Source organism: Teleopsis dalmanni, chromosome 2 (genome assembly GCF_002237135.1).
Source record: "Teleopsis dalmanni isolate 2A chromosome 2, ASM223713v2, whole genome shotgun sequence".
Taxonomy (NCBI): domain Eukaryota; kingdom Metazoa; phylum Arthropoda; class Insecta; order Diptera; family Diopsidae; genus Teleopsis; species Teleopsis dalmanni.
Window position 1 is genome coordinate 9,555,230 of NC_051847.1, and position 16,974 is coordinate 9,572,203.

A 16,974-nucleotide genomic window follows, 5' to 3' on the forward strand; every position below is an offset into this window, starting at 1 on the left:
AGTTCATTGATCAAAGTCATATCATCATTTGACAAATAGGTTGGTAACTTAAAGTCATTTAAGTTAGATTTAGTTTTGAAATTTTTTATTATTTCTTCCCATTGATCTCTATTAGTAGTTTCAACGTCGTTTTTAGACTTCTCCTTTAACTGCATTCCTAGTGCTTTTGTCCAAATATTTTTTTCTTGATGTTGCCACTGCTCATATTGCTCATTAAGTAATTTTAATTCAGCATTGATTTCGGGATTCATAGGTTCTAGGAGAAGTGACTTTGCCAAAATATTACGAGCTCTTTCATATTCACCTATTAAAAAATATTTATTTGTTATAGCCGTTTTTAGTAATTTTATATCGTTACTTACCGAGCATACGCAGGGCTTTGCCTTCTTGAAATAGAATTTTGCACGACGGTTTCTGTTTGTCTAAATTACGTACTTCCCTGCACATTATACAAGCTTTCTTTGGATCACCAACTTTATTGAAACATACCGCTAAATTTGTATACAATTTAATCAAAAATAACTTCTGACCACGTTCCTCATCTTCATTCTGTAAGCTACAATAGCTTAGTACGTTGGCAGCACGTTGAAACGCAGATATGGCATTTCTGTACATTTGTTGTTTAAAGAAATCTAAACCTCTTAAATGTATATCTTTTACTTTTTCGACAACTATAGTATATTTATTACGATCTTCGGGTTTAATACTCATATCTGCAGTAAGATTTCCTATCAAATCAAAGGAAATTACGTCTATAATGAAGAGACCATCAGCTTTTGGCTTAACACGTGGTGGGCAACCCATTTCATGGAATAATAAATTGTAGTGTATGATGAATGTGGCGCTCTCGCCTTGATACATAGATTGAACAGCTTTTTCCAAACCTGACAGGACTTCACATTGACCGGTATAAAAAGTGAATTTAGCTCCACGTAAAAAGGAAGAATCGAATGGGACACTGTCACCTTCCCAATAAGCATTGTATTTTATACATACACGTGCGTTGTCCGGAACTAAACCTTTTTCCTTACAACCAACAGCAGTTATTTTCTTATGAATATCATCTGATATTTTTACCATATCTTGTTTAAGTTCCGCAAACGGTTGTGTCCAAGGCGATGGAAACTGAGATATTATAGTTTCGCTATCTTCATTCTCATCGTCAGAGCCAATGTTGAGCTCATCGAACATATTATTTTCGTACTCATCCGCATTTGTGCTAATTTCGAAATTAGCGCCATCACTCAATAGTTGACTGTAAGAACAAACAAAACACAGCTTTAGTTTAATTAATTATAAATACTTTTTGAAAATAACAAAGTTATTAGAAATTCGGTATCGGTATACAGTTATACTATACACATGTACATAAAATTTTTAGATTTTTTTACATAAATTTTCTTTAAACAAATTACACTAATGATATTGGGTCCTTTAAAACAGTGCATGACTCTTCTACTGCATTATTAAGCTCCATATTTATTAAATTATAAAAATATTTTCGATATTTTTGTTACATTCAACTAAAATGCGCTTCACAACAAAAAGTAACAAAAAAAGCCGCAATTAAACTATTCTTTGCCCGCAATGCTTAATTGGACTTACATTATGGCAATTCACAATAGAACTGCAGTTTACAATAATCTACCAACTAATGTCACAGGTAAATCAAATGCTGATCAAATATTCAATGAAGGTATTTAAGCAGTTCTGATAACAACGTTTCATCAACCATTTTAGATAAATTATTCACACAATGCACGTATTTTTACAGTATTGATAACAATGTTTCAGGAAGTAGCCCCATATTAACCAATATTTACACTATGTTCACTGTAATGCAACAAGGAATATGTGTTTAAACTGCACATAATATAATGTATGTAGAAATTAATCTGATTTAATTAATACTGTGGTTACATTACATGCGAATTTTATCTAGTGTATTCGTACATATTTTTTTTCATACAAACACGTCGCATGTTTCGGTTACATTAGTGGTAATTTTTTTTTCAGAGCTTTAAAACAACACCATTAAGTCTAGTTCAAAAAAATTGACATTACTCTTAATTTATATAAAATGCCATTTTTTGCTATAAGTTTTTGTTGTGTTATGTGGAATATAATATATAAAAATTGTAAACACTGAAAATTAATTAATTTTAATACAAGAAAAAAATGAATATTAGAAGGACAATGGTTTGCATTCTTATATTATAGGGGTATTCACGATGTCTGTGCATCGTTGCATATGCAAAATTATTTGATTTTATAAAAACAATTACTTTATTTATAATTCTGCACTTGATTTGGAAGACAATATTCAGGACCATATTTTCAACACCAATTGCCTCTTGCATATTTGGTTTTCAAGACTCTATTGTAAATAATACTACTTTTTTTTACTGTCTGCTGGGCAATATTTAGCGAAACTTTTAAGTTTTTTTTGATTTTGTGATTGTTTTGCGCAATTGTTTGATTATATATTTATTTTACGTCCAACAACGTCTGATCTTCTGGCTAAAAATTGGAAATGTGGCAACAAAAAGTGGACTAATAATGAGGTAAATCTTATTCTAAATTTCCTGAAGGAAACAGAAGGTTTTGACGTATATATGTTACATATATGTCTATCGAGTTTATTCCATTTATAAAATTAAAGTAACATGAAAACAACATAAACTTCTCAATTTTACTATTTCTACCTTTGATTGTACACGAACGAATGAATTTCAAACAAAATATTTTGTTTAATCAAGTATTCGCACGAGAGAGACACCACGTCACGCGAATAGTTCTTAGTAACTATAATAACTAACATATGATTACTTATAAACGTAACTTGTAAACGTAACCGCAGCCTAACTCAGCTATTGAATAACTGATATTAATCAATATATTTTTAACATATTTCATTGTCTACAGTGAATGATACATTATTTAATAATGAATTGTTATTATTGAGCAAACAGACCATAAAATTTTCGCACCAAATTTTGCAATTTATTATATATTTTATAATGCTGCTGGAACGAGTTTTTAGAAAATTTTCTGAATTGTTTAGATTAAAGGTGTATATTAACTCACAGATAATATATTTTGACAATAATTTAGAGTAATAAAGTATGTATTAATAAAGTAATAATTATGTAGGTAATATAAGATACTGGAACAAAGGTATCATTCTATGTGAATTAACAATCACAAAAATATACATCATGTTTTATTTGTAGTTTTGTGTTTATGGAGTATTTGTTTTGACTTTCGTGTTTTTAAATACTACTTAATATCTACAGCACATACTAAAATTTTTGTCCAGTGTAGCGTATTATACTAAACATATTTTTCGAATTGTTCTAGTTTAAAAATACAAAAAAATATGTGGATATTGATTCAAAATTATGTTATATATATAACAGCGAACTAACCCTGTTCGGAACACCCTACATTACATTGTAATCATGCCGTTAATATGTTTTTGTGACGTTAGATCACAACACTTGTTTGTATTTTGTTTTGTTTGTGGTTTATTTGTTGCGTTTGTTGTTGCTCTTGTGATTATGAAGTAGATTTCTCTTGTTTGATATATATGTTTATATTGTACTTTGGACTTTCTCTTTGGCGTGGTATAAAGTTCTTTGAGTACTTAAGAAAACTGCCTTCAAATTAAATTGGACATTAAATATTTATTATCAGAATGATTAATACTGGAAAATTAGCGGGACGTACTCTACTCATAACCGGCGCGTCTCGAGGTATAGGAAAAGCAATTGCATTAAAATGCGCTAAAGATGGAGCAAATATAGTTGTTTGTGCTAAGACTGCCGAACCACATCCTAAATTGCCCGGCACAATTTACACAGCTGCTGAAGAAAGTGAGTTTATATTAGTAAAAATGATCCAAACAAATGATTGAATGTATAAATTTTCAGTTGAAAAGGCGGGTGGAAAAGCTTTGCCATGTATTGTAGATGTGCGTGATGAGGCACAAGTGCGAACTGCTGTATCAGAGGCAGTAAGTAAATTTGGTGGAATCGATATTGTAGTAAATAATGCTAGTGCAATATCTTTAACACCCACACTTGGAACTGAGATGAAACGATACGATTTGATGCATAACATTAATACTCGAGGTACTTTTCTTGTATCAAAGGAATGTTTACCCTATTTATTAAAGAGCAATCACGCACACATACTCAATATTTCGCCACCACTTAATCTAAATCCAAAATGGTTTGGACCACACGTTGCCTACACAATGGCTAAATATGGCATGTCAATGTGTGTGTTGGGTATGGCACAGGAATTTCAGGATAAAAACATTGCCGTCAATGCGCTTTGGCCGCGTACTGCTATACAAACAGCTGCAATTGAAATGTTAACAGGAGCGGAAAGTGCACAATGGTCACGAAAACCTGAAATAATGGCAGATTCTGCATATGCGGTTCTTGTAAAAGAACCGCGTCTTAGCACTGGTAAATTTCTAATAGACGATGAAGTACTTGCAGAAGCAGGAGTTAAAGATATGACGCAATATGCCTGTAATCCGGCTAACGCAGATAAACTGATGCCTGATTTCTTCTTGGATGGCGAAGAGGAATCAAAAGGTGGTGCAATAGATGCCCCTGCTTCTGCTTCTTCAAAAGGCAAAATACCACAGGTGTTTGAAAAAATCAGCACACTTTTGTCAGAAGATATTGTAACAAAAACTCAGGCTATTTATCAGTTTAATATTGAGGGCGACGAAAAAGGTACTTGGTATTTAGATTTGAAGAATGGTGTTGGTTCTTGTGGCAATGGTACACCTCAACATACGCCTGATGCCACGCTAACAATGAAATCTCAAAATTTCTTTGATATGTTTGCGGGCAAATTAAAACCAGCTCCCGCGTTTATGTCTGGAAAACTTAAAATCGCTGGTGATTTACAAAAAGCCATGAAATTGGAAAAACTAATGAAAGCTTTGAAAACAAAACAATAGTTTCTGTTAACTCGGCCAGGATCAACAGCGGAAACATTTCTGCAAACAATTATAATACTTCGGAATTAGGAAATAGTGTTTGTTTTCATTTTTTAAAAAACACGAAGAATATTTTTTTATGTAAAAATATTTGGTTGAAGAAATAATAAATTTTTCTACAAATTATCAAAGATTCTAATACCACATTTATTATCTATTTGGAGTAATATGCAGCTAATTCTGCTTAAAAAAATAAATAAATAATCAAATCAGTAATTAAGAATTAATTTGGTTGCCTATACTACTTTCTGTTTCCAATCAATCACAATATGTCGTTGTGGTTCTAAATACTTCAATTTCCAGAACCGCTATTAATTTAATACAATAAAAACAACTAAAATGAAGTCATATAAAACGCAAGCTACTTGAACTATAAGAGAACTTTGATTTCATACTATTTTGTATTACAAAAACAAAAGTTTTTCTATTTACATATGTATATATTATATATAAAAGAATTTTTGTTTTTATATTATTCAAATTATAATACATACTTACCTCTGCTCACATAATTCCTAATTAAAATTTCAAGAGAGCTATATGCGCTTCCCTACTCTAGAAGCAGATTTAAAAATCTTCACGAAATGGAAGACTAGTCTATAGTAAAAAATCAAAAATATTGAGTTAAATATTTTCCTAGTTTTACGTCCTCTATTTATTGTTATTATTTTAGTATACATACGAAAATATTTAAATACCCTATGGAGATAGTTTAATTTAAACGGACTTCAAATTTCCTAATTTTATTCGACTTTCTTACTTTTATGTTCAACACATATTAGCATTGGTTTATTCAATTATATTATTCTTGAATAAATATTCCTCATAAGTATCTTTATCTGATACTCGTATATACTATAGAGTTGCCTGATATAAATTTCGACGCAACAGATAATATTACTAATGACTATGCAGAATTTTCGTAATTGAAAAAACAATTATTTTCTTCAAAAAAAATATCAAAATTTTATTGGTAGTGTTTAATACAAAAAGCAACCAGCATTAATTATATATTTCTGTTATAACTTCATGCAGCTTTCGATATTAATAATGAATACTTTCTGATATATTAAATAACTCATAATTGATTAATAATGATAGTTCTAAGCTAAGTTTCTTATAGTGAGAGTGAAGATTCTTATATCCATGATTTATATTATTGTGTTTTATAAACAAAATGTAAATAAAATATTAAATCAACAATTGCGAATTTAGTATGCAACACTATCTTTGTTTTCTACTTCTTACCGAGCAATTTATTCATTTCTTTATTTTGCTTAGTCATCTTAATATCAACGTCTTCAATTTTATAATTCATATTATCTAATAGTTCATTCTGTGACTCAATTTCGCCACCTAAGTCTGTAGCTAAGCATTTTAAGCGTGATAAATTGCCACACATTTCTTCGAGATTTGCTTCCAACTGCATTTCGAAAGGGTTATTGCGTCTTTGTTGTTGCATTTGTTCTCTTTGCTGATATATAGTAGAGTCATTGCGTATGCGACTTATAGGATGATCATCATAACGCTCTGTTGGTGACATTGCAGCTTTCTCGCTTGGCATTCCACTGTTTGTATTTGTGTTGGCGGTTGATTCCTGACTACCAGTAGGTGACAGAGTTGAACGTGGAGACTGTGCTGGATCACGGTTTCCTGCTAAATAATTTTTCAGTCCACCAAAAACACTTTTTAATCCATTTAAATGACGTTGACTAAAACGTAGTGTGGAATTGATTTCATCTAACTGATTTGATGTTTTCTCTAATTGTTCCCTTTGTTTTGCGAGTTCAATAGCAGTAGCCTTTCCCACTTCTTCAGTTTCATATAAAAGCCCTGTAAAAAATAATACAAATATTATTTAATACATTAGGTCTACAAATACAAATGTGAACATTCACTTACCTAAACTTTTCTGTGTGGAATCAATTGTACGTGCTTCAATTTGACGACGTTTTTCTGCATATATTTGCGTTTGGTCCTCGAAAGGATTTGTACTACGCGTTTTAACACCAGTGCTACTATGACCAGAGACTCGACTATTAGTGCGAGAACTATTCAGAAAAATATCATCATCAACATCCTCTAAGTCTTCACCATTTAAGTCAAAGTGATTATTCACTGGCTGCAGATAATTATCAGCCATAATTATTTAATTGCACACGTATTTCCAGAAAATACTATTTAATCAAATGTAGTTGTTTACACTTTAGGTACGACTAATTGAAAATTTCAATTCTATTCTATTTAGTTTTTTAATATAAACAATTGGATATAAGTACTGTTTTTATCTAAAATGAATTTTGATATTTGCTTCGACCTAAAAAATATTTTTCTTCTACATACTCCCCTTTGTTTTGATGATTAAAAATATTATGACAGCAACAAAAATACCAAATACCAAAAGTGTTCAATTCACAATAACGTAATTAAATCTTTTCACAAATATATACGTAGAAAAAGCAAGATTTTTTTTAAAAATATATATTAATGCGTATTTTTTCACAATTGTATCATAAATATTTAAATTATTTCAAGTTTCACTAAATATTTCTTGAATTATTTCTCAATTGAAAAGTACACTGTTTTTTTCAACATCATTAATTTAACACATATGTCAACTTATCGCCTACCGACTTATAAAGAAATGTTTTGAAATCATTTTAATTTAAAGTAATTTATTATGTTTTAGTCAAGCGTTGTATTAGTATATTTAACTGCTTAAATTGATTAAGGATTAAAAAATTCATTTGTTTTATGGGTCCCTTTTAAAAACTGAGAAAGAATGTCCGAAGCCAACGTATTATAGCGATTAAACATTTCTGCTCTTGTTGTCAGTTTACTGCTAAATGACAATAAAGAATTATCAAATATAACAAAATTACACATTATCTCTGGTATATTATAATGACAATTTGAAACTAAACTATTTTAAACATATAACTTTTATAACAAATATAAATTAATTCATGTCATATAAAATACTGACATTAATATACGTCCTCATATCCAACCGCTGACTCATTAGATTTTGTTTAATATAAACAATATTACGCATATTGCAAAGCCAATATATCTAAAAGGCTTTCATTACTTAATAATTAATAATTTACTAATCATTACAGTTCTTGGAATTGAATTTATACAATTTTGATATACCAAATTTTCCATTATTTTGAATTTTTCAAAATGCTGAATTCTATTAAATTGACTATACAAAATAATTCACAATATAACTTTACAATTCAATATTCACAATGAAAATCCGCACTTTATTATTATTTTGGCGCCAAGTGTTTAGTATGCATTGGTTTTAGTTTTGCTGATTCAATTTCGTAATTTTTAATGCTAAATTAAAATAAAAATGGTGTTCCAAAGAAGTTGCTTGCGCTATGCGCATACCAGTGGTCACACAAGTCTAATATATACCAAAGATGGTGAATCTATTATCACTTGTGGTTCAGATGGAGATATACGAAAATGGAAAGGTATAGACGACGATGATCCAACATCTACTTGCTTAGGAGAATTTGTAATATGCATTGCTGATATAGGAGATAAACTATTAGCTTCAACTGATCTTAATACACTGCAATCGTATACTTATCCTGATATAGAAAAAGCTGGTACTTTGTTACGTTTTACTGCGCCAGTCACCTGTGTGTGCATTAGGGACATATACACTGTTGCTGGCTCCGAAGACTGCTTTATTAAATATATAAAGAACGGTGACATTAGCACCGAAACTCAATTAGAAGGTCACGAAGGCCCTTTATTGGCACTGGATGTCAGTGCTAAAGGTTTATTGGCATCTATTGCTGGTGATGGTTTACTAAAAATATGGGATCTAAACAGCGGTACTGAAGTAAAAACCATAAACGGTTTAATGAAGACAAATAGTTTTGAGCGTGCGGAGTGTTTAGGCACTCCTGTTTTTGAACCAGAAAATGGAAACTCATTGGCGTATGTGCAAAAAAAGGAAATTTATGTTTTGAATACAAACAATTGGGAATTGCAATTTAAACTCACTGACGAACGAAATAAAGGCAACTATAGCTGTTGTCAATTTTCGAAGGATGGTCAATTTATTGCTGCAGGTACAACTGAGGGTGAAATAAATATTTTTGATTATGCACGCAAGCAAAGCATAAAGTGCGAAACGCCATCGTCAGAGTGTCAAGCAATCACTTGCATTGCTTGGGATACTAAAAATAATTTGGAGCTCGCTTATTGTGACGCTTCAGGACAATTGGGTACACTATTTTCTAGTGGTGTTACAATATCCGATGTAGCTAATGACGCCGAAGCTGATGAAGTTGACTTTGAAGATATCGATTTCGAAAGAAATAATGACGATGTTGTTGCGGGTAGTGACAACGGTTTCAATGACAATTATGATGATGATGAAGATGTTGATGGAGTCTCAATTGAAAAACTAAAGAGACAGGTAATGAAATCATCTGAAACTTATATTAATGGTGGCCTTACAGGTGATGAAGATACAAAAGATTCGTTAGCTAAATCTGTGCATAATGCAGATGTCGACGATTATGACGATGACAAACATAATTATGTAGTAAAGACTTACAAACAACAAGAAGCATTTCAGCCAAGTTCTACACCCAGCCACCTTGAGCATAGATATTTAGCGTGGAATAATGTTGGCATTGTTACTGCACACTCTGATGGTGCTGATGGTTCCATTGACGTTGAATTTCATGACACCAATATACATCATTCACTACATATAACAAATTACAGTCAACATAATATGGCTAGCCTAAGTTCAACAGTGTTGTCGCTTTCAGCTGAGGGTTCATCAAAATTGGTGTGTATTGCCTTAGCAGCATCTGGTAATAAAGAGTGGTCAGTTACACTACCAGATTGCGAAAGTATTGAAGCTTTAATAGCTACAACTAAAATTGTTGGTGTAGCTACTAACAATCATTATTTACGCCTTTTCACAGTTATGGGCACCCAACGTGAAATTATATCTATTCCTGGTCCTGTTTTAGCGTTAGCTGGATATAAAGAACGCATAATTGTGTGCTATCATAGTGCACCAGCTGGAGAACATAAGCAACAACATATATCCGCAATGCTGATACAAACTAATGGTTTAAGTTTACGAACCCAACATTTGCCAATACCTTTGCCTGCAGAGCGTAAAATGACGTGGTTAGGATTCACTGATTGTGGCTCTCCTGTTTTTACAGATTCAATGGGGCTTTTGCAGTTATTTAGTTTAAAAAGTAATTGTTGGTATCCTATTTGCGATAGTATGAAACAGAGTCAAAGCGTTTCGAATAATTACTTCATTATTGATGTATCCGAGAGAAGTCAAATCGTGCAAGCAGTACTATGCCGAGGTACATCGTATCCAATGACAAATCCACGTCCAATGATGCAAGAACTTAATATGCGATTACCTCTCTGTGATATGGATTCAGAAAAGTCAGAACTTGAAGATGCACTTATACGCGCCTCTTTCATGAACGTTGATGGAACTGATAAAATAATTAAAGAGAATGCCATTAAATTATTTGCATTGGCTTGTCGCACCGAAATAGAAGCACGCGCAAAAGAACTGATAGAAACGATTGCTTGTCCAGATATGCTACTTTTAGCTGTTAAGTATGCCACCAAGCTAGGTCGTATACATTTGTCTGACAAATTATGTGAATTGATGCCGCAAGTTGAAGAACAAAAAAATCAACGGGAAAAAGATGTAGCTAACGAAAATATACCGGAGTCACCTTTAGCCCAACTAAATGCAGAAAACTTTGTAGCGAAAAGCAGTAACACTCCAACTTCTACAACTAATTTGGCGCCAAAAAGTATGGAATTAAGTTTAGTCAAGCGTGTTTCCTTAAAACGGTTTGTTGGCTCGAATACCCCGACAGGTTTAAAGAAGTTTTCTTTTGGACCTCATTCAACTGCAACAACACCTACAAATACACAAAATTCTACTACTTCAGACTTAGACATGGAAATGCAGGAAAATGCGGAGGTTTCTTATTCCGAATCTAAATTGAGCAGCAGCGATAAAGATTTAACGCGCACACCGCTGAATTCAGTGAATCCGTTTGCAGCAAAACGTAAGATATCTGACGTAGATGGTAATCAAAAAGGTTTTGTATTTGGTTCGGATAAGCTAAAAATGATTAAAAAATAAGTTGAAAAAAACAAATTTTTTATGTTAATTAAGTAGTTATAAGTGTTATTTTAAAATATAATTAACAATCAATAAAAACCATAAGTTGCACTTAAATTTATTTATTTTAAATTTAATTGTTAACCGTAATATATACAAGGTGTACAATAATTTTCATATAATAATATATTTGATATAATAATATTTTCAATATAATAATATTTTTTAAATAATAATATTTTTTATATAATAATATTTGTCATATAATATTTTTTTACAATAATATTTTTTATAACGTAATAACCCGTATTTATTGTTTTTTCATAAAACTTTTGTTTTAAATAGAAATTATACGCTTCGTTTCGGGAATAAAACCATATTTCATAGTTAGCTTAGGTTATACCTGCGATCCCTAATGATATTTCATCGTTACTAATAAAGGACGCTACTTTTTTCCGTTAGAAGAGACGGAGGGTTAGGGTTAGAAGAGAGATCCACCTACATTGACAATATAATACATAACACAAAAATTTAGTAAGCTACAAAACACTGCCAGAAGAAATATTGTCTAGGTAGAGTGATTTAGGATATAAAGCCGTCCATTTAATGATATGATAGAGTGACAGTCTTGTGTACCAAAAAAGCCATCTGGAGCTCAAATAATGGCCCGTTGTGGTATAATGATATAATACATAACACAAAAATTTATTGAACTGTCAAAAAAATTTTTTTTGGATATATTGTCCCTGATTACACCACTAACCAATACACATAAAATTTCGTTTATTATAAATAGATTAAATCTTGATTAATAAATCAAAACTTACCAAATGCTAAAAAACCAAAGTTTTACTTTCTATTATGTTTTTCAAGATATCGAACTAATTCTCGTGCCTTAAAAATGTCTATTTTACACCTTTTATTTGCTCTTAAATCTCTAATTAATTAATCTATCTTTATTTAATACCACGACTCTGATTATTAAGGATAATGGTGTTAACCATAATGTATGTCTCCTAATCTAACGCGGACATATTAACAGTATTGATACACTTAACAAAATTCATTATTTAAAACTCTAATTCTCATTTAACTTAATGAAAGCTAGATAAAAGTACCGGATACATTTCTTGTATCCAGTCGTAAGCTTTGCTCGACGTGATGTTCTTGATAAAATAGCACAGCTCATTTAAAAACTTACCATTAATTTGGAAAATACTGTCTCAAAAGATTCCAATGTGACTATCATGGGTGCAATAGAAATAAATCTGAAAGTCTAGACAATTTTTAAACAACAACGAATTGTAAATAAAATCTGCGCAGTGAATTTATATAATAAATTTAAAACATAAATACCCGAAAATTTTATAAGTATTTTTAATATACACCTTAAAATATATAGGGGCCAATGATATTGATAGCAAATTTCAAAAAACAAATTGCTTTTCGTTCTTTTTTCTTTTGTACTCATGTTCGATAAGCTTTAATAGTTAAAGTTTTAAACAGTTAAGATATTAACTATTATAGGTTAATAAATTATTATACATAGTAATTAAAGATGATGGCAGCTCTGTTTAATTTAATCACCTGTTATAACCTCAAACTTGCAGCTGATCATTGTTATTAATTCAAAAATAACTATACGAACCGAAATGTTTAAAAGTTCTAGACAAATTAATATTAAATTATTATTTAACATTTGCATGTTAATGCAAAAACAACAAAAACCGCTGCTACGAACAATTTTGACACAACTGCAAGGAAGTAGAGCATCATGCCGTCATTATACAACACAGCCAGCATATGTAAAGATATTCGATAGAAATGCAAAAAAACTACAAAAAGGAGCGGGCTGCCATAAAGTGAACAAATATTATAAAATGATTTAATCGTATGCTATTTACATATTTATTTTACAGTCCAAATGTAGAGCTTTATGACTATTTAAAAGAGGAAGTTGGATTTCGTTTAGCTGATCGTATATTCGATATAAAGCGAGAAATCAAATGCGCAGCTGACATTGGTTGCAATCGTGGTTTTCTGTCGAAGCACGTATTGGCGGAAAGTGTAGGCCATTTAACATTATGTGATACAAGTCCGACAATGCTAGCGCAAGCACAGGGAACACCGGGTTTAAATATGACAAAACTCGAAGTTGATGAAGAGCAATTGGAAGTGAGTTTAAAACCTTTAAAATGTCTTACCAAATTTATAACACTCTATTAATACATAATTGGTTTATAGTTTGAGGAAAGTTCATTGGACTTAGTGATATCAAGCTTAAGTTTGCATTGGGTAAATGATCTACCAGGCTGTTTTACAAAAGTTATTAAAAGTTTAAAACCCGATGGAGTATTTATAGGTTCTCTTTTTGGTGGTGATACATTATATGAGTTGCGTGGAGCATTACAGTTAGCCGAATTGGAACGACAAGGTGGCATCGCTCCACATATATCACCTTTCACACAAGTATTATATTAATTTATCATATTATTTGTGCGATTTTATTTAAAAATTTTATTTTAATAGATACGAGATATAGGAGCTTTACTAAATCGAGCTGGTTTTACCATGCTTACAATTGATACAGATGAAATTGTTGTTGGATATCCATCAATGTATGAGCTAATGTGGGATCTTAAAGGTATGGCAGAAAATAATGCTGCTTTCAATCGTCCTGCACATATAAGTAGAGACACTTTAATGGCAGCTAGTGCAATTTATAAAGAACTGTATGGAAAGGTAAAAACAGCTTTTAGTTAAATAAATACTCATTTGTTTTATGCACATTTCCGTTTTTATAGGATGATGGTGTTGCGGCTACATTTCAAATAATTTATTTTGTTGGTTGGAAACCAGCCCCACATCAACCGAAACCATTACAACGCGGTAGTGGTGAAGTTTCATTAAAAGACTTAGGAAAAATAATTGAAAGCGGTAGTACAAAGATGAAAGATAAAATCGATAAAAAAGATACAATAGAAACAAAGTAATACTTAATAATTAAGAAAATAAATAAATAATGATAAAATAAATTTTATCATGTAGTTAATTTTATAATATAGTTCATTCTTAAATATTGAAATAATATCGTAGTGGTAGGTGTTAAGTCGGTGAAATATATTGTGTAACATCCCCCAATTTTATCTACTTACATACTGCTATTGTTAACAAATTTATGTGGTACTTTTATCTAGTTTTGAATAAACCGAATGACTTTTAGAATAAAGAATAAAAATAATAAATTTAAGAGCAGATGAGGGCAAAGGATTTAATAGTAGGTGAAATATAATAAAAAGAAAAAAGTGATGTTAAGCTATTTGGAATTTTCTCAAGTCGCAACATACTAACTGGATTTAAAACTATTCTAGCTCGATTATGGGTGATTCAACTATTTGCGGAAAAAAAAAAATTTACTATAATAAATTAGTTGAAAAAACCAAAAATTTACTCATTTAAATATATATACCACAAAATGTGAGTCTTCTATTTCGCACTTGATGAATCGTATGTTATGTCCTATGTTAAGTCAATTTTGTTGTAGTCGTTAGTTGGGATGTATTCTTATACTTGTATTCATTTTGTTGCGTTCTTTTGCCATTTTGTATATATCTAACTCAAGAATAAATTAGTTGTATGTGAAACTCTGAAATTTAAAGTGCGTTTCCTTCTTGTTTTGTTGAAGCTAAAGTTTTTCCAATAAAGTTATAAAGAAAAAACTAGTAAAGTAAATAGTTTTCGTCATCCTACTTAACGATCAGATTTTTAAGATTTTAAATCAGTAAAAGCAAAAAACTCCATCATCTCGGAAATCATCTTCTACTATTACTTTCAGTGTTGAACAAACTTTCCATTCCCAAATATAAAGCAGAGATCTTCTGCTTTATGCATAATTATTTTAGCCTACGCATGAAGAGGGTCAACATATGTATATGCTGTAGAGATGGTTGAGCTTTCCAGTCTAATCTTTTTATTGTTTCTTTATGAAGTTGACATTGCTACTGCACGGACTACACTTAAACGATCAATAGCTTTATGTAAATTTTTGAAGCCATTTCATTCCCTTGAGTTTTATAATAAGAGTATTATAATAGCAATTTCTACTACTTAAGAAATCTGATAAGGGTATGAAGTATGAGTTCTAGATTTATAAATAGATGTTCTATATAGCGAATCCCACTTATATGTGATTTTAACTAACTACTGTCAAACAATATTCTGTTACAGCAAATAGATTTTACTCGAGAGAACAATCATTATATTTCAACAGTGTTTCCGTTGATTCATAGTATACCTGACTGACTGTTTAATCATAACTGTTAATTAGTGTTTTCATAACTGGAAGAAACCGAAGATATTGTTCTTGTCTGCAGGGGCAACCAGTAGTTGGTCGACTGTGCAGTCGAGTGGCTTTAACATGTAGACCTGGACGTTGTTTCGCTTTTGATATATCTGAACATTTGAGTTTAGAACCCGGAGAAAATTATCTACCGCAGGGCATAGTTTTTACTAGTTATATGATTTATAAATGTTAGAAAATAATATGTGATATACTCAAAATATTTGTTTGTATTTTTATATACTTTATTTTTGTTGTGACAACTTAAATTAAAAATAAGATTTTTTAATTATAAATTTTACAGATGTAATATAATTTTATCACTTTGGTTTACAAATTTTATTTAATATTTTCAATAAAGAATTAAAATATATTTAACTTACAGAGTAAGTGTTTACGTAAAAAAATAATGATATCTTATGCGGTGTAGTAGTAGCAGGGGATATTTAATCTAATTTAGCACAAAGTTCTTTTTTGGAATTACTTTATGAATTATATCTTAATAAGTTAATTAAGATATATAAATTGCAATTTGACTTTCAGTAATATAATGACTAATAGAGAATAAGAAACTTCGGAATACGTATTTTTTTATTATTGAAACATTGTTAAAAAAATACCTTAGTTGTGAATTTAATTTAGAAACTATTTCATGTACTGGTTTCGAACGAATTACTTTTGTTGTATTTAATACAATTTTATTCAACAATAATGAGCTTTTCGTTTATTACTTTATAATAATATTGTATATATAACTTCATAAATTGGACGTAACTTTCAACTTCTTTAAATACATTTGACATTTGTTTTGGTATTGATAATTTTTATTTTTTTTATGATAATATTAATATTCTAACAAATTTTGTTTTAAAGGATTTAATACAGTTTTTTATTTTTATAATCAATATAGTTATATATATATAAATACTAGAATTATTTAAATAAACTTAATATTAAAATTTTAAATTTTTAGATTGCTTTTGGAAAGGTCTCATTTTTAATCAAATGTTTAATTTAGTTTATATTTAATTTTATATAAGCTTAACAATACTTGGTATTTTTTATTTTCACTAATATTGTAAATAGCAAATTATTTTTTTACCACACTAATGGTTTAAAGTATTATGTATATGTTTATATTAGTTAACTAAATTTACACTACAAAGTTTTAATAACTTACAATATTTTTAAGTGTTTACGTTTTATAATAATATCAGGGCAAGATTTTTTTACAATAATTCCTTTTTCGATATATTCGAGTTAAAACTTTATATATATATTTAAATAATAAAAAAAAAATGCAAGTACAAATATAAGTAATGAAATTTGGTTATAGATAAAAAATAATGATTTAGTTTTTATTATAATTTATAGATAATTAATTAGACGATTTAAAAATAAATTTAAAAAAAACAATATTTAATAAAATAATATTATTTAAATTTGTACTGTATACATTTGTGG

The 16,974-nt window shown here is 30.0% G+C and overlaps 5 protein-coding genes across 5 annotated transcripts; 3 read left to right on the forward strand and 2 right to left on the reverse strand.

Moving 5' to 3' along the window:
• Nucleotides 1-2: 2 nt before the first annotated feature.
• On the reverse strand, nucleotides 3-1,598 carry LOC119685413 (inactive peptidyl-prolyl cis-trans isomerase shutdown-like; the record flags this gene model as incomplete). Its single annotated transcript, XM_038099680.1, has 3 exons — nucleotides 1,416-1,598; nucleotides 363-1,255; nucleotides 3-304 (listed from the first exon to the last, which is right to left on the reverse strand). Coding segments are annotated over exons 1-3 (1,257 nt in total), but the record flags the coding sequence as incomplete, so codon positions are not given.
• A 1,922-nt stretch (nucleotides 1,599-3,520) lies between these two features.
• Nucleotides 3,521-5,133, forward strand: LOC119684521 (hydroxysteroid dehydrogenase-like protein 2). The gene is made up of 2 exons (XM_038098580.1): nucleotides 3,521-3,875; nucleotides 3,933-5,133. The coding sequence occupies exons 1-2, from the start codon at nucleotides 3,698-3,700 to the stop codon at nucleotides 4,979-4,981; spliced, it is 1,227 nt and encodes a 408-aa protein (XP_037954508.1). The 5' UTR covers nucleotides 3,521-3,697; the 3' UTR covers nucleotides 4,982-5,133.
• Nucleotides 5,134-5,996: 863 nt separating this feature from the next.
• LOC119684530 (soluble NSF attachment protein 29-like) lies at nucleotides 5,997-7,440 on the reverse strand. Its single transcript, XM_038098592.1, has 2 exons — nucleotides 6,923-7,440; nucleotides 5,997-6,853 (listed from the first exon to the last, which is right to left on the reverse strand). The coding sequence occupies exons 1-2, from the start codon at nucleotides 7,161-7,163 to the stop codon at nucleotides 6,258-6,260; spliced, it is 837 nt and encodes a 278-aa protein (XP_037954520.1). The 5' UTR covers nucleotides 7,164-7,440; the 3' UTR covers nucleotides 5,997-6,257.
• Nucleotides 7,441-8,271: 831 nt separating this feature from the next.
• On the forward strand, nucleotides 8,272-11,251 carry LOC119684500 (WD repeat and HMG-box DNA-binding protein 1-like). Its single transcript, XM_038098551.1, has one exon. It carries the CDS (start codon nucleotides 8,382-8,384, stop codon nucleotides 11,190-11,192), a length of 2,811 nt encoding a protein of 936 aa, XP_037954479.1. The 5' UTR covers nucleotides 8,272-8,381; the 3' UTR covers nucleotides 11,193-11,251.
• A 1,523-nt stretch (nucleotides 11,252-12,774) lies between these two features.
• On the forward strand, nucleotides 12,775-14,164 carry LOC119685419 (arginine-hydroxylase NDUFAF5, mitochondrial-like). Its single transcript, XM_038099689.1, has 5 exons — nucleotides 12,775-13,033; nucleotides 13,091-13,346; nucleotides 13,416-13,640; nucleotides 13,701-13,913; nucleotides 13,976-14,164. Exons 1-5 carry the CDS (start codon nucleotides 12,996-12,998, stop codon nucleotides 14,162-14,164), a joined length of 921 nt encoding a protein of 306 aa, XP_037955617.1. The 5' UTR covers nucleotides 12,775-12,995.
• Nucleotides 14,165-16,974: the final 2,810 nt, after the last annotated feature.